This window comes from Heptranchias perlo, chromosome 22, assembly GCF_035084215.1.
Source record: "Heptranchias perlo isolate sHepPer1 chromosome 22, sHepPer1.hap1, whole genome shotgun sequence".
In the NCBI taxonomy this organism is placed as follows: domain Eukaryota; kingdom Metazoa; phylum Chordata; class Chondrichthyes; order Hexanchiformes; family Hexanchidae; genus Heptranchias; species Heptranchias perlo.
In genome coordinates, this window is record NC_090346.1 from 17,974,237 (window position 1) to 17,989,379 (window position 15,143).

Below are 15,143 nucleotides of genomic sequence, written 5' to 3' on the forward strand. Positions count from 1 at the left end.
TGTGGAAAGAGAAGGTTCATAGAATCATTGAATGTGGTTACAGCACGGAAGGCCATGCGACCCATCGAGTCCATGCCGGCTCTCCGCAAGAGCAATCCAGCTAGTTCCACTCCCCATAGCCCTGCAAATTTTTTCCCTTCAAGTACTTATCCAGTTCCCTTTTGAAAGCCACGATTGAATCTGCTTCCACCACCCCCTAAGGCAGTGCATTCCAGATCACAGCCAGTCGCAGTGTAAAAAAGTTTTTCCTCATGTTGCCTTGGGATCTTTTGCCAATCACCTTAAATATATGTCCTCTGGTTCTTGACCCCTCTGCCAATAGGAACAGTTTCTCTCTATCTACTCTGTCTAGACCCTTCATGAGTTTGAATACCTCTATCAAATCTCCTCGTAACCTTCTCTGATCCAAGGAGAACAACACCAGCTTCTCCAGTCTATCCACGTAACTGAAGTCCCTCATCCCTGGAATCATTCTAATAAATCTCTTCTGCATCCTATCTAAGGCCTTCACATCCTTCCTAAAGTGCGGTGCCCAGAACTGGACTCAATATTCCAGTTGTGGCCAAACCAGTGTTTTATAAAGGTTCAACCTCCTTGATTTTGTACTCTATGCCTCTATTTATAAAGCCTAGGATCCCGTATGCTTTCTTAACCACTTTCTCAACCTGCCCTGCCACCTTCAACGATTTGTGTACATATACCCCCAGATCTCTCTGTTCCTGCACCCCTTTTAGAGTTGTACCCTTTAGTTTATATTGCCTCTCCTCATTGTTCCGACCAAAATGTATCACTTTGCGCTTCTCAGCGTTAAATTTCATCTGCCACGTGTCCGCCCATGCAACCAGCCTGTCTATGTCCTTTGGAAGTCTATCACTATCCTCCTCACTGTTCACTACCCTTCCAAGTTTTGTGTCATGTGCAAATTTTGAAATTGTGCCCTGTACACCCAAGTCCAAGTTATTAATATGTATCAAAAAAAGCAGTGGTCCTAGTACCGACCCCTGGGGAACACCACTGTACACCTCCCTCCAAACCAGTTCCATTCGCAACCCCTCAGATAATTAAGCAGTCCGTGCTCGCATGCAGCAAGACCTGGACAACATCCAGGCTTGGGCTCATAAGTGGCAAGTAACATTCGCGTCAGACAAGTGCCAGGCAATGACCATCTCCAACAAGAGAGAATCTAACCACCTCCCCTTGACATTCAACGGCATTATCATCACCGAATTCCCCACCATCAACATCCTGGGGGTCAACATTGTCCAGAAACTTAACTGGACCAGCCACATAAATACTGTGGCTACAAGAGCAGGTGACTCACCTCCTGACTCCCCAAAGCCTTTCCACCATCTACAAGGCACAAGTCAGGAGTGTGATGGAATACTCTCCACTTGCCTGGATGAGTGCAGCTCCAACAACACTCAAGAAGCTCGACACCATCCAGGACAAAGCAGCCCGCTTGATTGGCACCCCATCCACCACCCTAAACATTCACTTCCTCCACCACCGGCGCACTGTGGCTGCAGTGTGTACCATCCACAGGATGCACTGCAGCAACTCGCCAAGGCTTCTTCGATAGCACCTCCCAAACCCGCGACCTCTACCATCTAGAAGGACAAGAGCAGCAGGCACATGGGAACAACACCACCTGCACGTTCCCCTCCAAGTCACACACCATCCCGACTTGGAAATATATCGCCGTTCCTTCAGCGTTGCTGGGTCAAAATTCTGGAACTCCCTTCCTAGCAGCACTGAGGGAGAACCTTCACCACATGGACTGCAGCGGTTCAAGAAGGTGGCTCACCACCCCCTTCTCAAGGGGCATTTAGGGATGGGCAATAAATGCGGCCTTGCCAGTGACGTCCACATCCCATGAACGAATAAAAAAAAATCCGAAAAACAACCGGTCATCACTACTCTCTTTCCTGTCACTTAGCCAATTTCGTATCCATGCTGCCACTGCCCCTTTTATTCCATGGGCTTCAACTTTGATGACAAGCCTATCGTGCGGCACTTTATCAAACGCTCAGAAGGATATGGTGAGAAAGTGGGTAGGTTTAGTTGTGATGCGATGAGCTTTTTGCGCCTTTGCCCATTCTTAAAATTCAGATGTCAGGTTGGTTTGTTCTTTGTGATTTAACCTTTTTTTAAATAATTTCAGGGACCTTAAACCAGAGAATATTTTGCTCAGCGAGGACATGCACATACGGATTACAGACTTCGGAACAGCAAAAGTATTATCTTCAGATAGTACGCAAGGTGCAGAATTAACCCTTTCCAGTCAGTCAACTCTTTGAATGGAAAATTCATATGCAAAAAATGTCCAAACAAATGCTAGGGATTAAGTACCCAGTGATAGCATCAAGCACTCCCAGGTGAGGTACAGCAAAGGTTTGATAGATGCTGTATTTACCTTTGTAAGTCATTGCACTTCAGATGTAATTCAGACATTTAACCTGCTCCTGTGAGAATTGATAGGGTGCTATATAAATACAAACCTTCTTGGATAGTGTTTTGAGTATGGGAAGTGCCTTTGCAATGTCTGGGCTCCTATTTTTGTTTGAGCCTGTGTAATATCACTTGCTGTCAACTGACGTTAAAAATAAAATTAGAGGAAAGCGTACAGGTGCGGTGAGTGTTCAGTAAGTGCTGCGTTTCACAGCTTTGTCTTGTTTTGGTATTGCAGCGCGAGCAAATTCTTTTGTTGGAACGGCACAGTATGTTTCGCCAGAGCTGCTGACCGAGAAATCAGCTTGTAAAAGGTAAGTATAAACCCATGATGCACGTCTGTGCCGACACAACTAGTTTTCTTTAAGCTCGGTGTGTTATTAATAATTCCCTATCCCCCCCGCCCTGGAATGGTGCTGACTCGTTCCTGGAGTGTGGGTTCCAGGGGTGCTGACTCGTTCCTGGGTGCTGACTCGTTCCTGGGGCAAGGTTTTTTGGGTGTCATTCACCCTCCAGTATCACGCCCAAGTGGCCCATTCTTTTCGTGTGTCAGCTGTGGGGAGCATCACAACTGAGCCCAAATCAACGCACCCGCACTCCACAGCAGGAGAGATTGTTTAAACGTTTTAACTGTTGACCATAGACTGCAGTTTTAAAAAAATATTTTCATTTTCTTTTCTCCCCTCCACTCCTGTCGGTGCGTTCCGGCGGCCGGCGCCCCTCCCCGGGGTGCGTTCCGGCGCCCCTCCCCGGGGTGCGTTCCGGCGCCCCTCCCCGGGGTGCGTTCCGGCGCCCCTCCCCGGGGTGCAGTTCCGGCGCCCCTCCCCGGGGTGCAGTTCCGGCGCCCCTCCCCGGGGTGCCGTTCCGGCGCCCCTCCCCGGGGTGCCGTTCCGGCGCCCCTCCCCGGGGTGCCGTTCCGGCGCCCCTCCCCGGGGTGCCGTTCCGGCGCCCCTCCCCGGGGTGCAGTTCCGGCGCCCCTCCCCGGGGTGCAGTTCCGGCGCCCCTCCCCGGGGTGCAGTTCCGGCGCCCCTCCCCGGGGTGCAGTTCCGGCGCCCCTCCCCGGGGTGCAGTTCCGGCGCCCCTCCCCGGGGTGCAGTTCCGGCGCCCCTCCCCGGGGTGCAGTTCCGGCGCCCCTCCCCGGGGTGCAGTTCCGGCGCCCCTCCCCGGGGTGCAGTTCCGGCGCCCCTCCCCGGGGTGCAGTTCCGGCGCCCCTCCCCGGGGTGCAGTTCCGGCGCCCCTCCCCGGGGTGCAGTTCCGGCGCCCCTCCCCGGGGTGCAGTTCCGGCGCCCCTCCCCGGGGTGCAGTTCCGGCGCCCCTCCCCGGGGTGCAGTTCCGGCGCCCCTCCCCGGGGTGCAGTTCCGGCGCCCCTCCCCGGGGTGCAGTTCCGGCGCCCCTCCCCGGGGTGCAGTTCCGGCGCCCCTCCCCGGGGTGCAGTTCCGGCGCCCCTCCCCGGGGTGCAGTTCCGGCGCCCCTCCCCGGGGTGCAGTTCCGGCGCCCCTCCCCGGGGTGCAGTTCCGGCGCCCCTCCCCGGGGTGCAGTTCCGGCGCCCCTCCCCGGGGTGCAGTTCCGGCGCCCCTCCCCGGGGTGCAGTTCCGGCGCCCCTCCCCGGGGTGCAGTTCCGGCGCCCCTCCCCGGGGTGCAGTTCCGGCGCCCCTCCCCGGGGTGCAGTTCCGGCGCCCCTCCCCGGGGTGCAGTTCCGGCGCCCCTCCCCGGGGTGCAGTTCCGGCGCCCCTCCCCGGGGTGCAGTTCCGGCGCCCCTCCCCGGGGTGCAGTTCCGGCGCCCCTCCCCGGGGTGCAGTTCCGGCGCCCCTCCCCGGGGTGCAGTTCCGGCGCCCCTCCCCGGGGTGCAGTTCCGGCGCCCCTCCCCGGGGTGCAGTTCCGGCGCCCCTCCCCGGGGTGCAGTTCCGGCGCCCCTCCCCGGGGTGCAGTTCCGGCGCCCCTCCCCGGGGTGCAGTTCCGGCGCCCCTCCCCGGGGTGCAGTTCCGGCGCCCCTCCCCGGGGTGCAGTTCCGGCGCCCCTCCCCGGGGTGCAGTTCCGGCGCCCCTCCCCGGGGTGCAGTTCCGGCGCCCCTCCCCGGGGTGCAGTTCCGGCGCCCCTCCCCGGGGTGCAGTTCCGGCGCCCCTCCCCGGGGTGCAGTTCCGGCGCCCCTCCCCGGGGTGCAGTTCCGGCGCCCCTCCCCGGGGTGCAGTTCCGGCGCCCCTCCCCGGGGTGCAGTTCCGGCGCCCCTCCCCGGGGTGCAGTTCCGGCGCCCCTCCCCGGGGTGCAGTTCCGGCGCCCCTCCCCGGGGTGCAGTTCCCCTCCCTCTTTCTTTCCCTCTCCTCCCAAGCACAGATCATACCTGAGACTTTGATGGTCAGTATGGCCAATAATTCTGTTTCCTGTTGCGACAACTTGCTTTTATCAAAAAAAAAATCATGTTTCCCTTTTTTAGAGTCTCCCTGTGCCAACCCTGTGGAACTGCTGCTAGACCTGCACTGTGCTGTTCTGAACTCATCACTAGAAGGGGCCGGAGAGTGGACTTTCTCCCCACTCCTTCTCCATTCCAGTGGGCTTGAAACAGACCTCCACAGGCAGTGCTGAGATCAGAACTTGATGTGAGTGGAATTGAAGGCACATTCCTGCTACTCTGATCCAGCATCAGGCTCAGCCCCATTTCATCACAGTTTATTTACAGGGCAGGTTTCTCAAACTGTTCACCTATTGTTGAATTACATGTGCGCAGCTACAGTGACCAGTTTCTGGATTGACGTTTGTATTTTTCTAACCCCCTGCAGTTCTGACCTCTGGGCTCTTGGCTGTATCATATACCAGCTGGTAGCTGGATTGCCGCCATTTAGGGCTGGGTAAGTACCTGAGCCTGTCTGATGGATGATATGTTGTGATACTGAACCAGGCCCTCCACAAGGACTCACTTCATTTCTGACAGTTTGGTGCATTGTCGCTAACCAGTAACCAAGTTGGATTTTTTTTTAATTCCTTTAACCTGGCTAAAGGTATTCTGAATAAAACTTAAAAGAATGAGACTTCCAGTTGCTTTATTTTTGGAGGACTATTTAACTCCTCTACCTTTTTAGGTACTAGTTCTTGCTCCTTCCCTACCCTCACTGTACAATGTGCCATTCCTGGCCAGGGCCCATCCAGGGTCAGTACACAGCTGATCTGCATTGCATGAGCTGTCCATCAGTAATTGGGTTGACACTTTTCTTTTGCCCCCTTCTCCCCCAGCACTTGATGTTGGCCTCCCACTGTCCCCTGATGGCATGGTACAGAACAGATTGGAGTTGGAGACTTGCACACACGTACTAGTATTACATGGCATTGGGGTGCCCGCAAGCTGCCCTGCCACTACATTTCAACTTCATCGATTGAGATCAAGAGTTAGTTCCTAAATGTGAGCACGGAGATAAATTGACAGCAAGGAATCAGATTCTCTACATCGGCAGTGAAGCTAAAACTCCATTTAGGATTTTTAAAAATGTTTTTAGTGATTTCTAAGTAGCAAGTATTGTAGCTGTTTTCTGAATCTGTGTTGCTGACTAAATGCTTTGATTTATGGAGTGACAGGAAGGCCCCTGACCTTTGTGTAGAAGTGCCTTTAGTCACAGCCAGTCAGTTCAGACAGTTGAAGTGTGATTTGCTGCATTAACCTAGTGAAAAGCCCATCACCCACCATCTGTGAAACAATAGAGGATTTAGGAAATTACTAATTTCATAGCTAGTTTATTTTTCTCATTTCTCCCCTCCCTCCATCTCCTGAAGGCATTGATTCCTTGCTGAAGTACAGTGGTACTGTATAAAGCGACTATTCTTCATGTTTCAGCAGTGACTATGGGCAAGCTATTTGACCATAAACACATGTCAGTCATGCCCAATATGTGCCTTTGCCAGCAGGGGTTGTTAGATAGTGATCAGGAGCAGCAGTCCTGGCCCACGAGTACTGAAGTCAGTTGTGACCTTTCTGCCGAAGCGGGACCATCCTGGTCTGTGTGCTCACTACGCTTAACCAGCTGAGCCCACTGAGGAAGCCAGCCCTTTTTGTGTTTTCTTAATAGCTCTCTCCGCTCCCTCTCCTTGCAGCAACGGGGTACGGTTCCACAGGCAATAGCCCTTCAGTACCTCACCCAAGTGGTCACCCTTCATGTGCAACCCTAGGTGGAGGTGTCACCAGGTGATTGGCCTATGTGGGGTGTTGCAGATGAGTGTGACCCTGCCCTCACCTGCGCATTTTTCAATGGGTCACAGGTTAGGACCCGAGCGGGACCCTTGGCCGTTTCTGTCCCCACCTCACCCAGGCATTGAGGCCAATTGTACTCTCCTATCCCAGCGCCAGCTGAAGTTAACTAACTTGGCTCGACTGCGGGTTGAAGTGCCTGACCTGCAGGGCTTCCCGCATTGGTCAGTGCGTTAATCACTGGGTTATGGAAGGGAGCTGTCGAGACCCCCTTGACCCTTGTTCCTGTGGAAGTTTTATCCACTTTATTGAGGACGAGAAAAGCCTTCTGTATTTTTTTAATTGTCTAGAAGTATCTTTGATTGTTGATCTTTGTTGCATGATTTTCCTCCCACAGGAATGAATATCTCATATTCCAAAAAATCATTAAATTGGAATATGAATTCCCAGAAAAGTTTTTCCCAAAAGCGAAAGATTTAGTGCAGCAGCTTTTGGTGAGTAATTTTGTCTCCCCGTTCCCCAGCCTATGCTGCAGACTCCTGCACTCCAACCAACTGAATTCCCAGCTTCTCACATTAAATTAATATCAAATCAAAATAAGGTTGCAATGTATGACCAAAATAAAGAACCAAGTTACATCAGTGTGCCTTGGTCCGTTATCGCCTGCATCTAATCCCATTGTACCTGAGGACTACACTTAGATTTAATTCCCTGTAGACCATCGCGAGAGTGTGATAATAAGTATTGTTTTCGGCACAACACGTGGTTACTGGCTTGAGTTGTTCCAAGCATCTGTACAAAGCTGATGCACTGAGGTATATGATGAGATGGTCCGATTCATGGGGACGTTGGAATTCCCTAATAGCCCTTTAAAGAGTTAAGAACGTAAGAAATAGGAGCAGGAGTAGGCCATATAGCCCCTTGAGCCTACTCCGCCATTCAATCAGATCATGGCTGATCTTCGGCCTCAACTCCACTTTCCCGCCCGATCCCCATATGCCTAGAGTCCAAAAATCTATTGATCTCCGCCTTGAATATACTCAATGACCCAGCATCCACAGCCCTCTGGGGTAGAGAATTCCAAAGATTCACAACCCTCTCAGTGAAGAAATTCCTCCTCATCTCAGACTTAAATGGCCGACCCCATATCCTGCAACTATGCCCTCTAGATCTAGACTCTAGCCAAGGAAACAATCTCTGAGCATCTGCCCTGTCAAGCCCCCTCAGAATCTTATGAAGTTTTTTTTAAAGGGATCATTTATCAAACTAAGGTGTTTTCCCCTTTTATTGGCGTCATGGGAGAGAATCCTGCCCTCACTGCTTTTCCACATTTACACAGTGAGCCGGTTTCGGTCTCTGGGGACCAGCTCTGAAATTGTAAACCTGTGCATAGACTGTTCCTTCGCTTCTGATTCACTTGTGCTATTGACTGGAGAATTGTAAAAGGTGGCTTCGTTCTGCATGTTTGATAACCATATACCTGTTTATTTACATCTGACCTGTTTATTTTGAGTAGTGTGGTAAAATGGATTTTAAACAAAGTGCCCCTGACTGTGCTGTAAGGGCAGCCTGTATTAGCGCAGAATATGCTGGTCTAAAGCTCACTCACTGTGATGTTAGCTTTGTTACTTATTGGATAAGGCTGTTGCTTCATGGCTTGTCTCAGTTGGTAACATGCTTGCCTGAGTCAGAAGGTCATGGATTCAAGCCTCACTCCAGGACTTGGAACACACAATTCAGGCTAACACGTCAGCACAGTACAAAGGGAGTGCTGCACTGTTGCGGGTGTCGTCTTTCAGATGAGATGTTAAAGGCTCCCTCTGCCTGTTCAGGTGAATGTAAAAGCTTCTCTAACACTATTCGAAGAACAGGGGAGTTCTCCTGGTGTCCTAGCGAACATTCCAACAACACCAAAACTGATAACTGGTCCTTCATCCCATCGTTGGATGTTTGACATGGCCAGTGCAGAATGAGCTGCATTTGCCTCCATAATGGTTCCCACACACTCCAAACGCAATTCATTACGTGGAGAACTTTGAGATTTATAATGTACATATGTTGTGCGTTTGCAAATATTATCCTTTAATTAGGAGCAAAGGGAGTACAGTTTGGGAGGGGGTGGCTGGTCCTACTTTTAAAAAGAGCACCGATTTTTTTTTTTTTCTTTGCTTTTCTGTAAATTTTTGCTCAAATTCTTCCAAAGATGGAAGACCTTCATACAATGAATTACTAGTCACTGTTATGTAGGCAAACACAGCAGCCACTCTGGGAACTTTAACATCCACCTGAACAGGGAGTCTATTTAATGTGAATTTAATCTGAAGGACAGCATCTCCGACAGTGCAGCCAAGTGTCAGCCTGAATTATGTGCTCAAGTCTCTGAAGTGGGGCTCGAACCCACAACCTTTGACTTGGAGGCACGAGTGCTACCCACTGAAACACAGCTGACGCTTCTTAGCACATAGTTTGCTTCCCATCTGCCACGGTATTGGCGAAAGCTTTGACGGTTGGGAGAACTAAAATGATTTCAATACAGTACCAACTAAATTAGTAGGTGAAAAGGGTAATGGAATGGACAGCGCAGAGCCTGGAACTATTTTGATGGGTATTCTTGCCTCTAATACAAAGATTGTTTCCCCATCCCTCACATTCTAGGTGTTCGAACACACTAAGCGCCTAGGCTGTGAAGAGATGGGAGGTCATGGACTCCTCAAAGCCCACCCGTTCTTTGAGCCCATTGCCTGGGAGAATCTGCACCTTCAGACCCCCCCAAAACTCACTGCGTATCTCCCGGCGATGTCTGAGGATGACGAGGATTGCTATGGCAATGTGAGTACTCCCACCCACACACCCATGCTCCTAACTGCTTTTATGGCTTTTTATTGTTTTATACTTCAGCGATCACGTTCCTGTTTTTGCGAAGCTTCTGGTGCTTGTGTTTAAGTGAATTCTGCTGTTCACACAGACTGAGCATCCAGTCACTTGTGCTGGAATCCATGTCTGTGCGGATATCACACTGGCTGTGATGCCCTGCTCTCCTCTTTTCTCTGTATGGACTTGGATCTCAGATGATGGCAGAATTGGGCTGAGAAATCATCTCCAGCCATAACTCCAAGCACAGCCCCTCTGCTTCTTTGGTACTGTGATATCCTCTCCGCTTAATGAGGCTGATCTTTCAATCAGTACATAGAATCATAGAATGATACATCTATGCCCTTTCTAATTCTCTCCCAAAACAGTTTGCTTTGCTACGTCCCTCCCCACAAAAGCCTCCTACAAATTTTTTTGTGGTGTTTCATAGTTATATACAGGAGGGATATATCAGTTTGGAAGAATTTACACCACAGCAGGCCCCCATTCAGTCCCTCGTTCCTGTGCCTCTACCGGCTCCCCGACTTCTGCCTTTTCTCTCTATCTTTTCAAATCCTTATTCATTTTGTTTCTCTTTGAACATGCCTTCTGATTTTTTACATTCTCCCTCCCCGGTCCTTCCAACTGTTTCTTCCTGTCTCCGGCTCACCTGCCTTTTTCCTCCTTGTTTGTTTGTTTGTGAGAGTGTTATAGAAATGCAAGCTGTTGAGCTGACATCTTTCCTTTCTCTCTCTCTACCTCTCGGTGACTGGCTGCAGTATGATGACCTCCTCAGCCAGTTTGGTTGCATGCAGGTGGCTCCTTCCAGCTCATTGCAATCGCTGTCTGCGGCCGAGCCCAGCCCGGCCCAGAGGTCGGGCAGCAACATCGAGCAGTACGTCCATGACCTCAACGACAATTCGTTTGAGCTGGATCTTCAGTTTACAGATGAGGATAAACGGCTGCTGCTCGAGAAACAAGCCAACAGAAATCCCTGGTAAGCTGCATTAATGTGTTCATTATTTACCACTTCCCTCCTTCCCTTCATGTTTAACCTTCTCCCAAACATTAGCCCTCCCCTGTAACTCCAGCTCATTCACGGCTTTCAGGGCCCCTCGGGGGTATATACTGATCCAAATATTAAGCTAAATTCTTTTTTGAACACCTTCCACTGTTACAATTGGATAGCCAGGTGGTGAAGGATAGAATACGAGAGCCTGGTCTTCAGTTGCTTCCAAGCCTTTATTCAGAGATCCCCCTTACACACACCACACCCTAGATCAGCTCTCCTATAAATGGATACGAGAGTCCCTGATTGATACCCACCACCTGAATACAATTAACACTAATTGATATAAATCATACAATTAATACACTGTTCGTCTGTAGTTTTACCTGCTAACAGTTTTGATCAGTTTGCTGTCGTCAATCTCTGTCTCATTCTGTTAAAGTTAGCCTTACCAAAATCTAGAATGTTAATAATTGTGTTAAATTTCTCCTTTTCAAACCTAACAGGGCTCCAAAGGGTTAGATTATGAGGAGAGATTACATAAACTGGGCTTGTATTCTCTGGAATATAGAAAGTTAAGGGGAGATTTGATTGAGATTTTTAGGATTTTGAAAGGAATCGATAGGGTAAATAGAGAGAAACATTTCTGCTGCTGGGGGAGTCTAGGACATGGGGACATAACCTTAAAATCAGAGCCAGGCCATTCAGGAGAGAAATTTGGAAACAATTCTTCACACAAAGGGTGGTAGAAGTGTGGAACTCTCCCACAAAAAGCAGTAGATGCTAGCTCAATTAATAATTTTAAATCTGAGATCGATAGATTTAAGGGAGATGGAGCCAAGGCCGAGGGGGCGGGGTCTCTTTCCTCTCTCCCTCCCCCCCCCCCCCCCCCCACCCCAAACACAAGTTTGAAAAACCACTGGCAGAACTTTGCTGACTGCTTGTCTGTTTCATATTTCTTCCACAGTGCCACTAATACGGGCCTTTTGTCTTTCAGGCACCAGTTTGTAGAAAACAATTTAATACTGAAGATGGGTCCAGTCGATAAAAGGAAGGTATGTTGCATTTCCCGGTGATGTGTAAGAGGCTCTGACACCTCTTGTGTTTCATGCCTTAGAGTTTTTGGTGGCAATAGTTTGATGCTGCTGATTGGCGACTCTTCCTTATCTCGTGGGGAAACTCCAAACAAAAGCTGCATCTTCACCAGGAAAGGAAGAATCTCATTTCTGGGATACTATTCTGTGCCTGGCTCAGCCAGCCACTGGGGCAAGTCTGCAGCAGCTGCTGTATGACCCAGGAAAGACCGGGGAGCAGCTCGGAGTCTTGATGCCTCAGTGAGGCAGTCTTCGTGCTCCACCCGCCTCTTAATGCAGCTGAAACTGCGAACTTGCTTTGTGGGCTTTTGAAGTGTCAACACTGGCACTAACAGCAGCTTGCCTTTAATATCGGGCCCCTTTTAATATCGGGCCCCTTTTAATATCGGGCCCCTTTTAATATCGGGCCCCTTTTAATATCGGGCCCCTTTTAATATCGGGCCCCTTTAAATATCGGGCCCCTTTAGGGCAATGCAGTGAGAAGCAGAGGAAAAGTTAAGGGAGGTGACTGAAAGAAGTGGGCCTGGCTGCCCCCTGGTGGCTCAGTTGGTAAGTACATGGTTTAATGTGCAGCTGGGCTGGGCCAGATTTGATCCTTGGTCTGTACTCAGTTATCTCATCTTAGCCTGAGCAACAGTAGGGGTTCGACAGTTACCCTACACACATGAGGGCTAAGGAAGGGCAAAATCAGCTCGGTCCTTGCTCCTGATTGCCATCCTGAGCTAATAAGAGTTTGAATCTCGGGTGAGAACATGTCCGTCCTTGCTGTGATGCTCCTGCCCACACTGTCTGGGCTTACTAAAAATGGCAGGAATGAGTGAGGAATCAGAGGGCAGCTGTGGAACTGTATTTCACAATTCAGTGCCTTCAGGCGAGGAGCGAAGGTTATTTAATTGGCCCTGTCACGAATCGGGGATATTACTGGACTGCAACAAAGGCAGTTATACTCTTCATTACCAGGAGTGTTTTTTGTACTTGTGTTGGCGTTGCTGGAGATGGTCCTAGTGATCCTGTAAATCTGAATGGACCCTCAGCGAGGTCAGGCTGATCAGTTCCGCTCTCCTGCCTGGTTCGAAATTCTCAGACCCATTAGATTCATGTTGGGACTTGAGCCCATAATCTATGCTGACACTTCAGTGCAGCGCGGAAGGAGTGCTGCACTGTCAGAGGTGCAGCCTTTCAGTTGACATGTTAAACTCTGTCTGCCGGTTTTGATGGATGTTAAATATCCTTTGACACTATTCAGAGAGCAGGGGCTGTTCCTGTGTTTCCTGGTCAACATTCTCCCACAACCAGTACCAGAAACCGACTGCTCATCCTGTGACTGTGGAAAATGGCTGCTGCTGTTGCTTGCGGTGCTGGGGGGGGGGGGGGGGGGGCGGGTGGAGGGGATAAGGGCAGTGGTTGGGGGCGATACTGGGGTGGTGGTTGGGGGGTGCACGGTGCTGGGGGGGGGGGGAGGGAAGAAAGTGAAATAAACACACAATGCTGGAAATACACACAAGTCCGTCAGCATCTGAAAGGGAAATGGAGTCGACATTTGGACAGCGCTCAAGCATAACATGAGGGAGCTGGGGAAATGCTGGTGGATATTTTAATCAGCAGCAGAGAGCTGGCCGGGAAAGTTGATAACTGAATGGGACTACCTGGGTGGGCGGTGAGCCCGGGGTGTATCGTTGCATTCCGCGGCAGAGGGTTTGTGTCTGTTATTTGCTACACAGTGACATTCCTGATCTCACTGTACCAGTGCCCTGGTTCCAGCCCAGCTTTGTGTTGGTATAGATAGAGCACCTCGGTTTAATTTATGTTTGGTTGTGCAGGGATTGTTTGCTCGGCGCCGACAGCTGCTCCTCACCGAGGGGCCTCACCTCTATTACGTGGATCCAGTCAACAAGGTTCTGAAAGGGGAGATTCCATGGTCACAGGAACTGCGTCCAGAAGCCAAGAACTTCAAAACCTTTTTTGTTCATACTGTAAGTCTGTTAATGGAACAGTTAGCTTTGTGCCTGAGAGTCCGTATCTAATACAAAGTGCCCCGTTTACAGTTGTCGATCAGCTGCCAACTCTTCTAAATTAGGTTGTGGCATCTTTGCTCCATAACAGTGTAATGTGTGTGTTTACGTTAAGGTGCATTTTACTATTCAAGATAGTATGTATGCACAGCAATCTTACAGACTGCTTTAAACTGCTGTTACGTTGCACTCCATGCTGGTGTTGTGCCATGCCAGTGCAACCAGAAGCAACACCAAAGTCAACTTGTCAGATTGGCTACAGCCCCTGGAAAGCTGTCACTAATGTTATCGACTACACGAGACCCAGCAGTCAAGAAGCAGCAGCACTAATGATATAAAAGCAGTTGTAAACTGACGTCGGTGGTTACAGCTCAGATTCTCCCGGCGCCTCAGTAAGACGGCAGCAGGGCCCCGTATGGGACTGTGGCAGGAACCGCCCAGGCACAGCCTCGGCTCTGTGCTGCATTGTGGAGCTCTGGGAGTGCCTCTGTGTAAAACATTCTGATCCCAGCACTCGAGTACCTCGTGGAGCACACATAAGGCCACATCAGAGCAAATAAGTATTGGTGTGGATGTTTGATGTGTTGTCCCTCTCCCTCGAAGAGGTGTGCAAGCAGTGTATGTCTTTATCATGTGGAGTGTCAGTGAGTGAGATGACGTGAGGCTATTGCAGTGTCGTTTACCTTGTTTTGTTTTGTCCTGCAGCCTAACCGGACATATTACTTAATGGATCCCAATGGAAATGCCCACAAATGGTGCAAAAAGATTCAGGAAGTGTGGCGACGGCAGTACCAGAATCAACAGAACGCTGGCAACTAGCAGAGTGCAGCTCACATGTACGGAGAAGCTTCCGCTCAAGCTGCTGAAGCTTCACAGTCAAGCGCTGTAGCACAGCAAAGAAAGCCCCCCTCCTCTTCTCCTCCCCCCCATCCCCCCCCCCTCTGTCCCCCCATCCCCCCCCCCTCTGTCCCCCCATCCCCCCCCCCTCTGTCCCCCCTTCACCCCCTCTGTCCCCCCTTCCCCCCCCTCTGTCCCCCCTTCCCCCCCCTCTGTCCCCCCTTCCCCCCCCTCTGTCCCCACTTCCCCCCCCTCTGTCCCCACTTCCCCCCCCCCTCTGTCCCCACTTCCCCCCCCCTCTGTCCCCACTTCCCCCCCCCTCTGTCCCCACTTCCCCCCCCCTCTGTCCCCACTTCCCCCCCCTCTGTCCCCACTTCCCCCCCCTCTGTCCCCACTTCCCCCCCCTCTGTCCCCACTTCCCCCCCCTCTGTCCCCACTTCCCCCCCCTCTGTCCCCACTTCCCCCCCCTCTGTCCCCTCTTCCCCCCCCCTCTGTCCCCTCTTCCCCCCCCCTCTGTCCCCTCTTCCCCCCCCTCTGTCCCCTCTTCCCCCCCCTCTGTCCCCTCTTCCCCCCCCCTCTGTCCCCTCTTCCCCCCCCTCTGTCCCCTCTTCCCCCCCCTCTGTCCCCCCTTTCCCCCCCTCTGTCCCCCCTTTCCCCCTCCCCTTCCCCCTCTCTCTTCTCTATCCCCCTTCCCTCTCCACCCCCTTCCCAATTTAAAAAAA

General features: G+C 51.3%; 1 protein-coding gene across 1 annotated transcript in view; it reads left to right on the top strand.

The window, feature by feature from the left end:
• The window catches only part of LOC137340879 (3-phosphoinositide-dependent protein kinase 1-like), an 84,125-nt gene extending 69,396 nt beyond the window's left edge, over nucleotides 1-14,729 (top strand). The window contains exons 6-14 of the mRNA XM_068003684.1: nucleotides 2,162-2,259; nucleotides 2,687-2,762; nucleotides 5,223-5,291; nucleotides 7,017-7,113; nucleotides 9,275-9,448; nucleotides 10,249-10,466; nucleotides 11,476-11,533; nucleotides 13,393-13,545; nucleotides 14,290-14,729. Coding sequence (XP_067859785.1) covers nucleotides 2,162-2,259; nucleotides 2,687-2,762; nucleotides 5,223-5,291; nucleotides 7,017-7,113; nucleotides 9,275-9,448; nucleotides 10,249-10,466; nucleotides 11,476-11,533; nucleotides 13,393-13,545; nucleotides 14,290-14,403 — 1,057 coding nt within the window. The 3' untranslated portion in view covers nucleotides 14,404-14,729. The remainder of the gene's footprint in view (nucleotides 1-2,161; nucleotides 2,260-2,686; nucleotides 2,763-5,222; nucleotides 5,292-7,016; nucleotides 7,114-9,274; nucleotides 9,449-10,248; nucleotides 10,467-11,475; nucleotides 11,534-13,392; nucleotides 13,546-14,289) is intronic.
• Nucleotides 14,730-15,143: the final 414 nt, after the last annotated feature.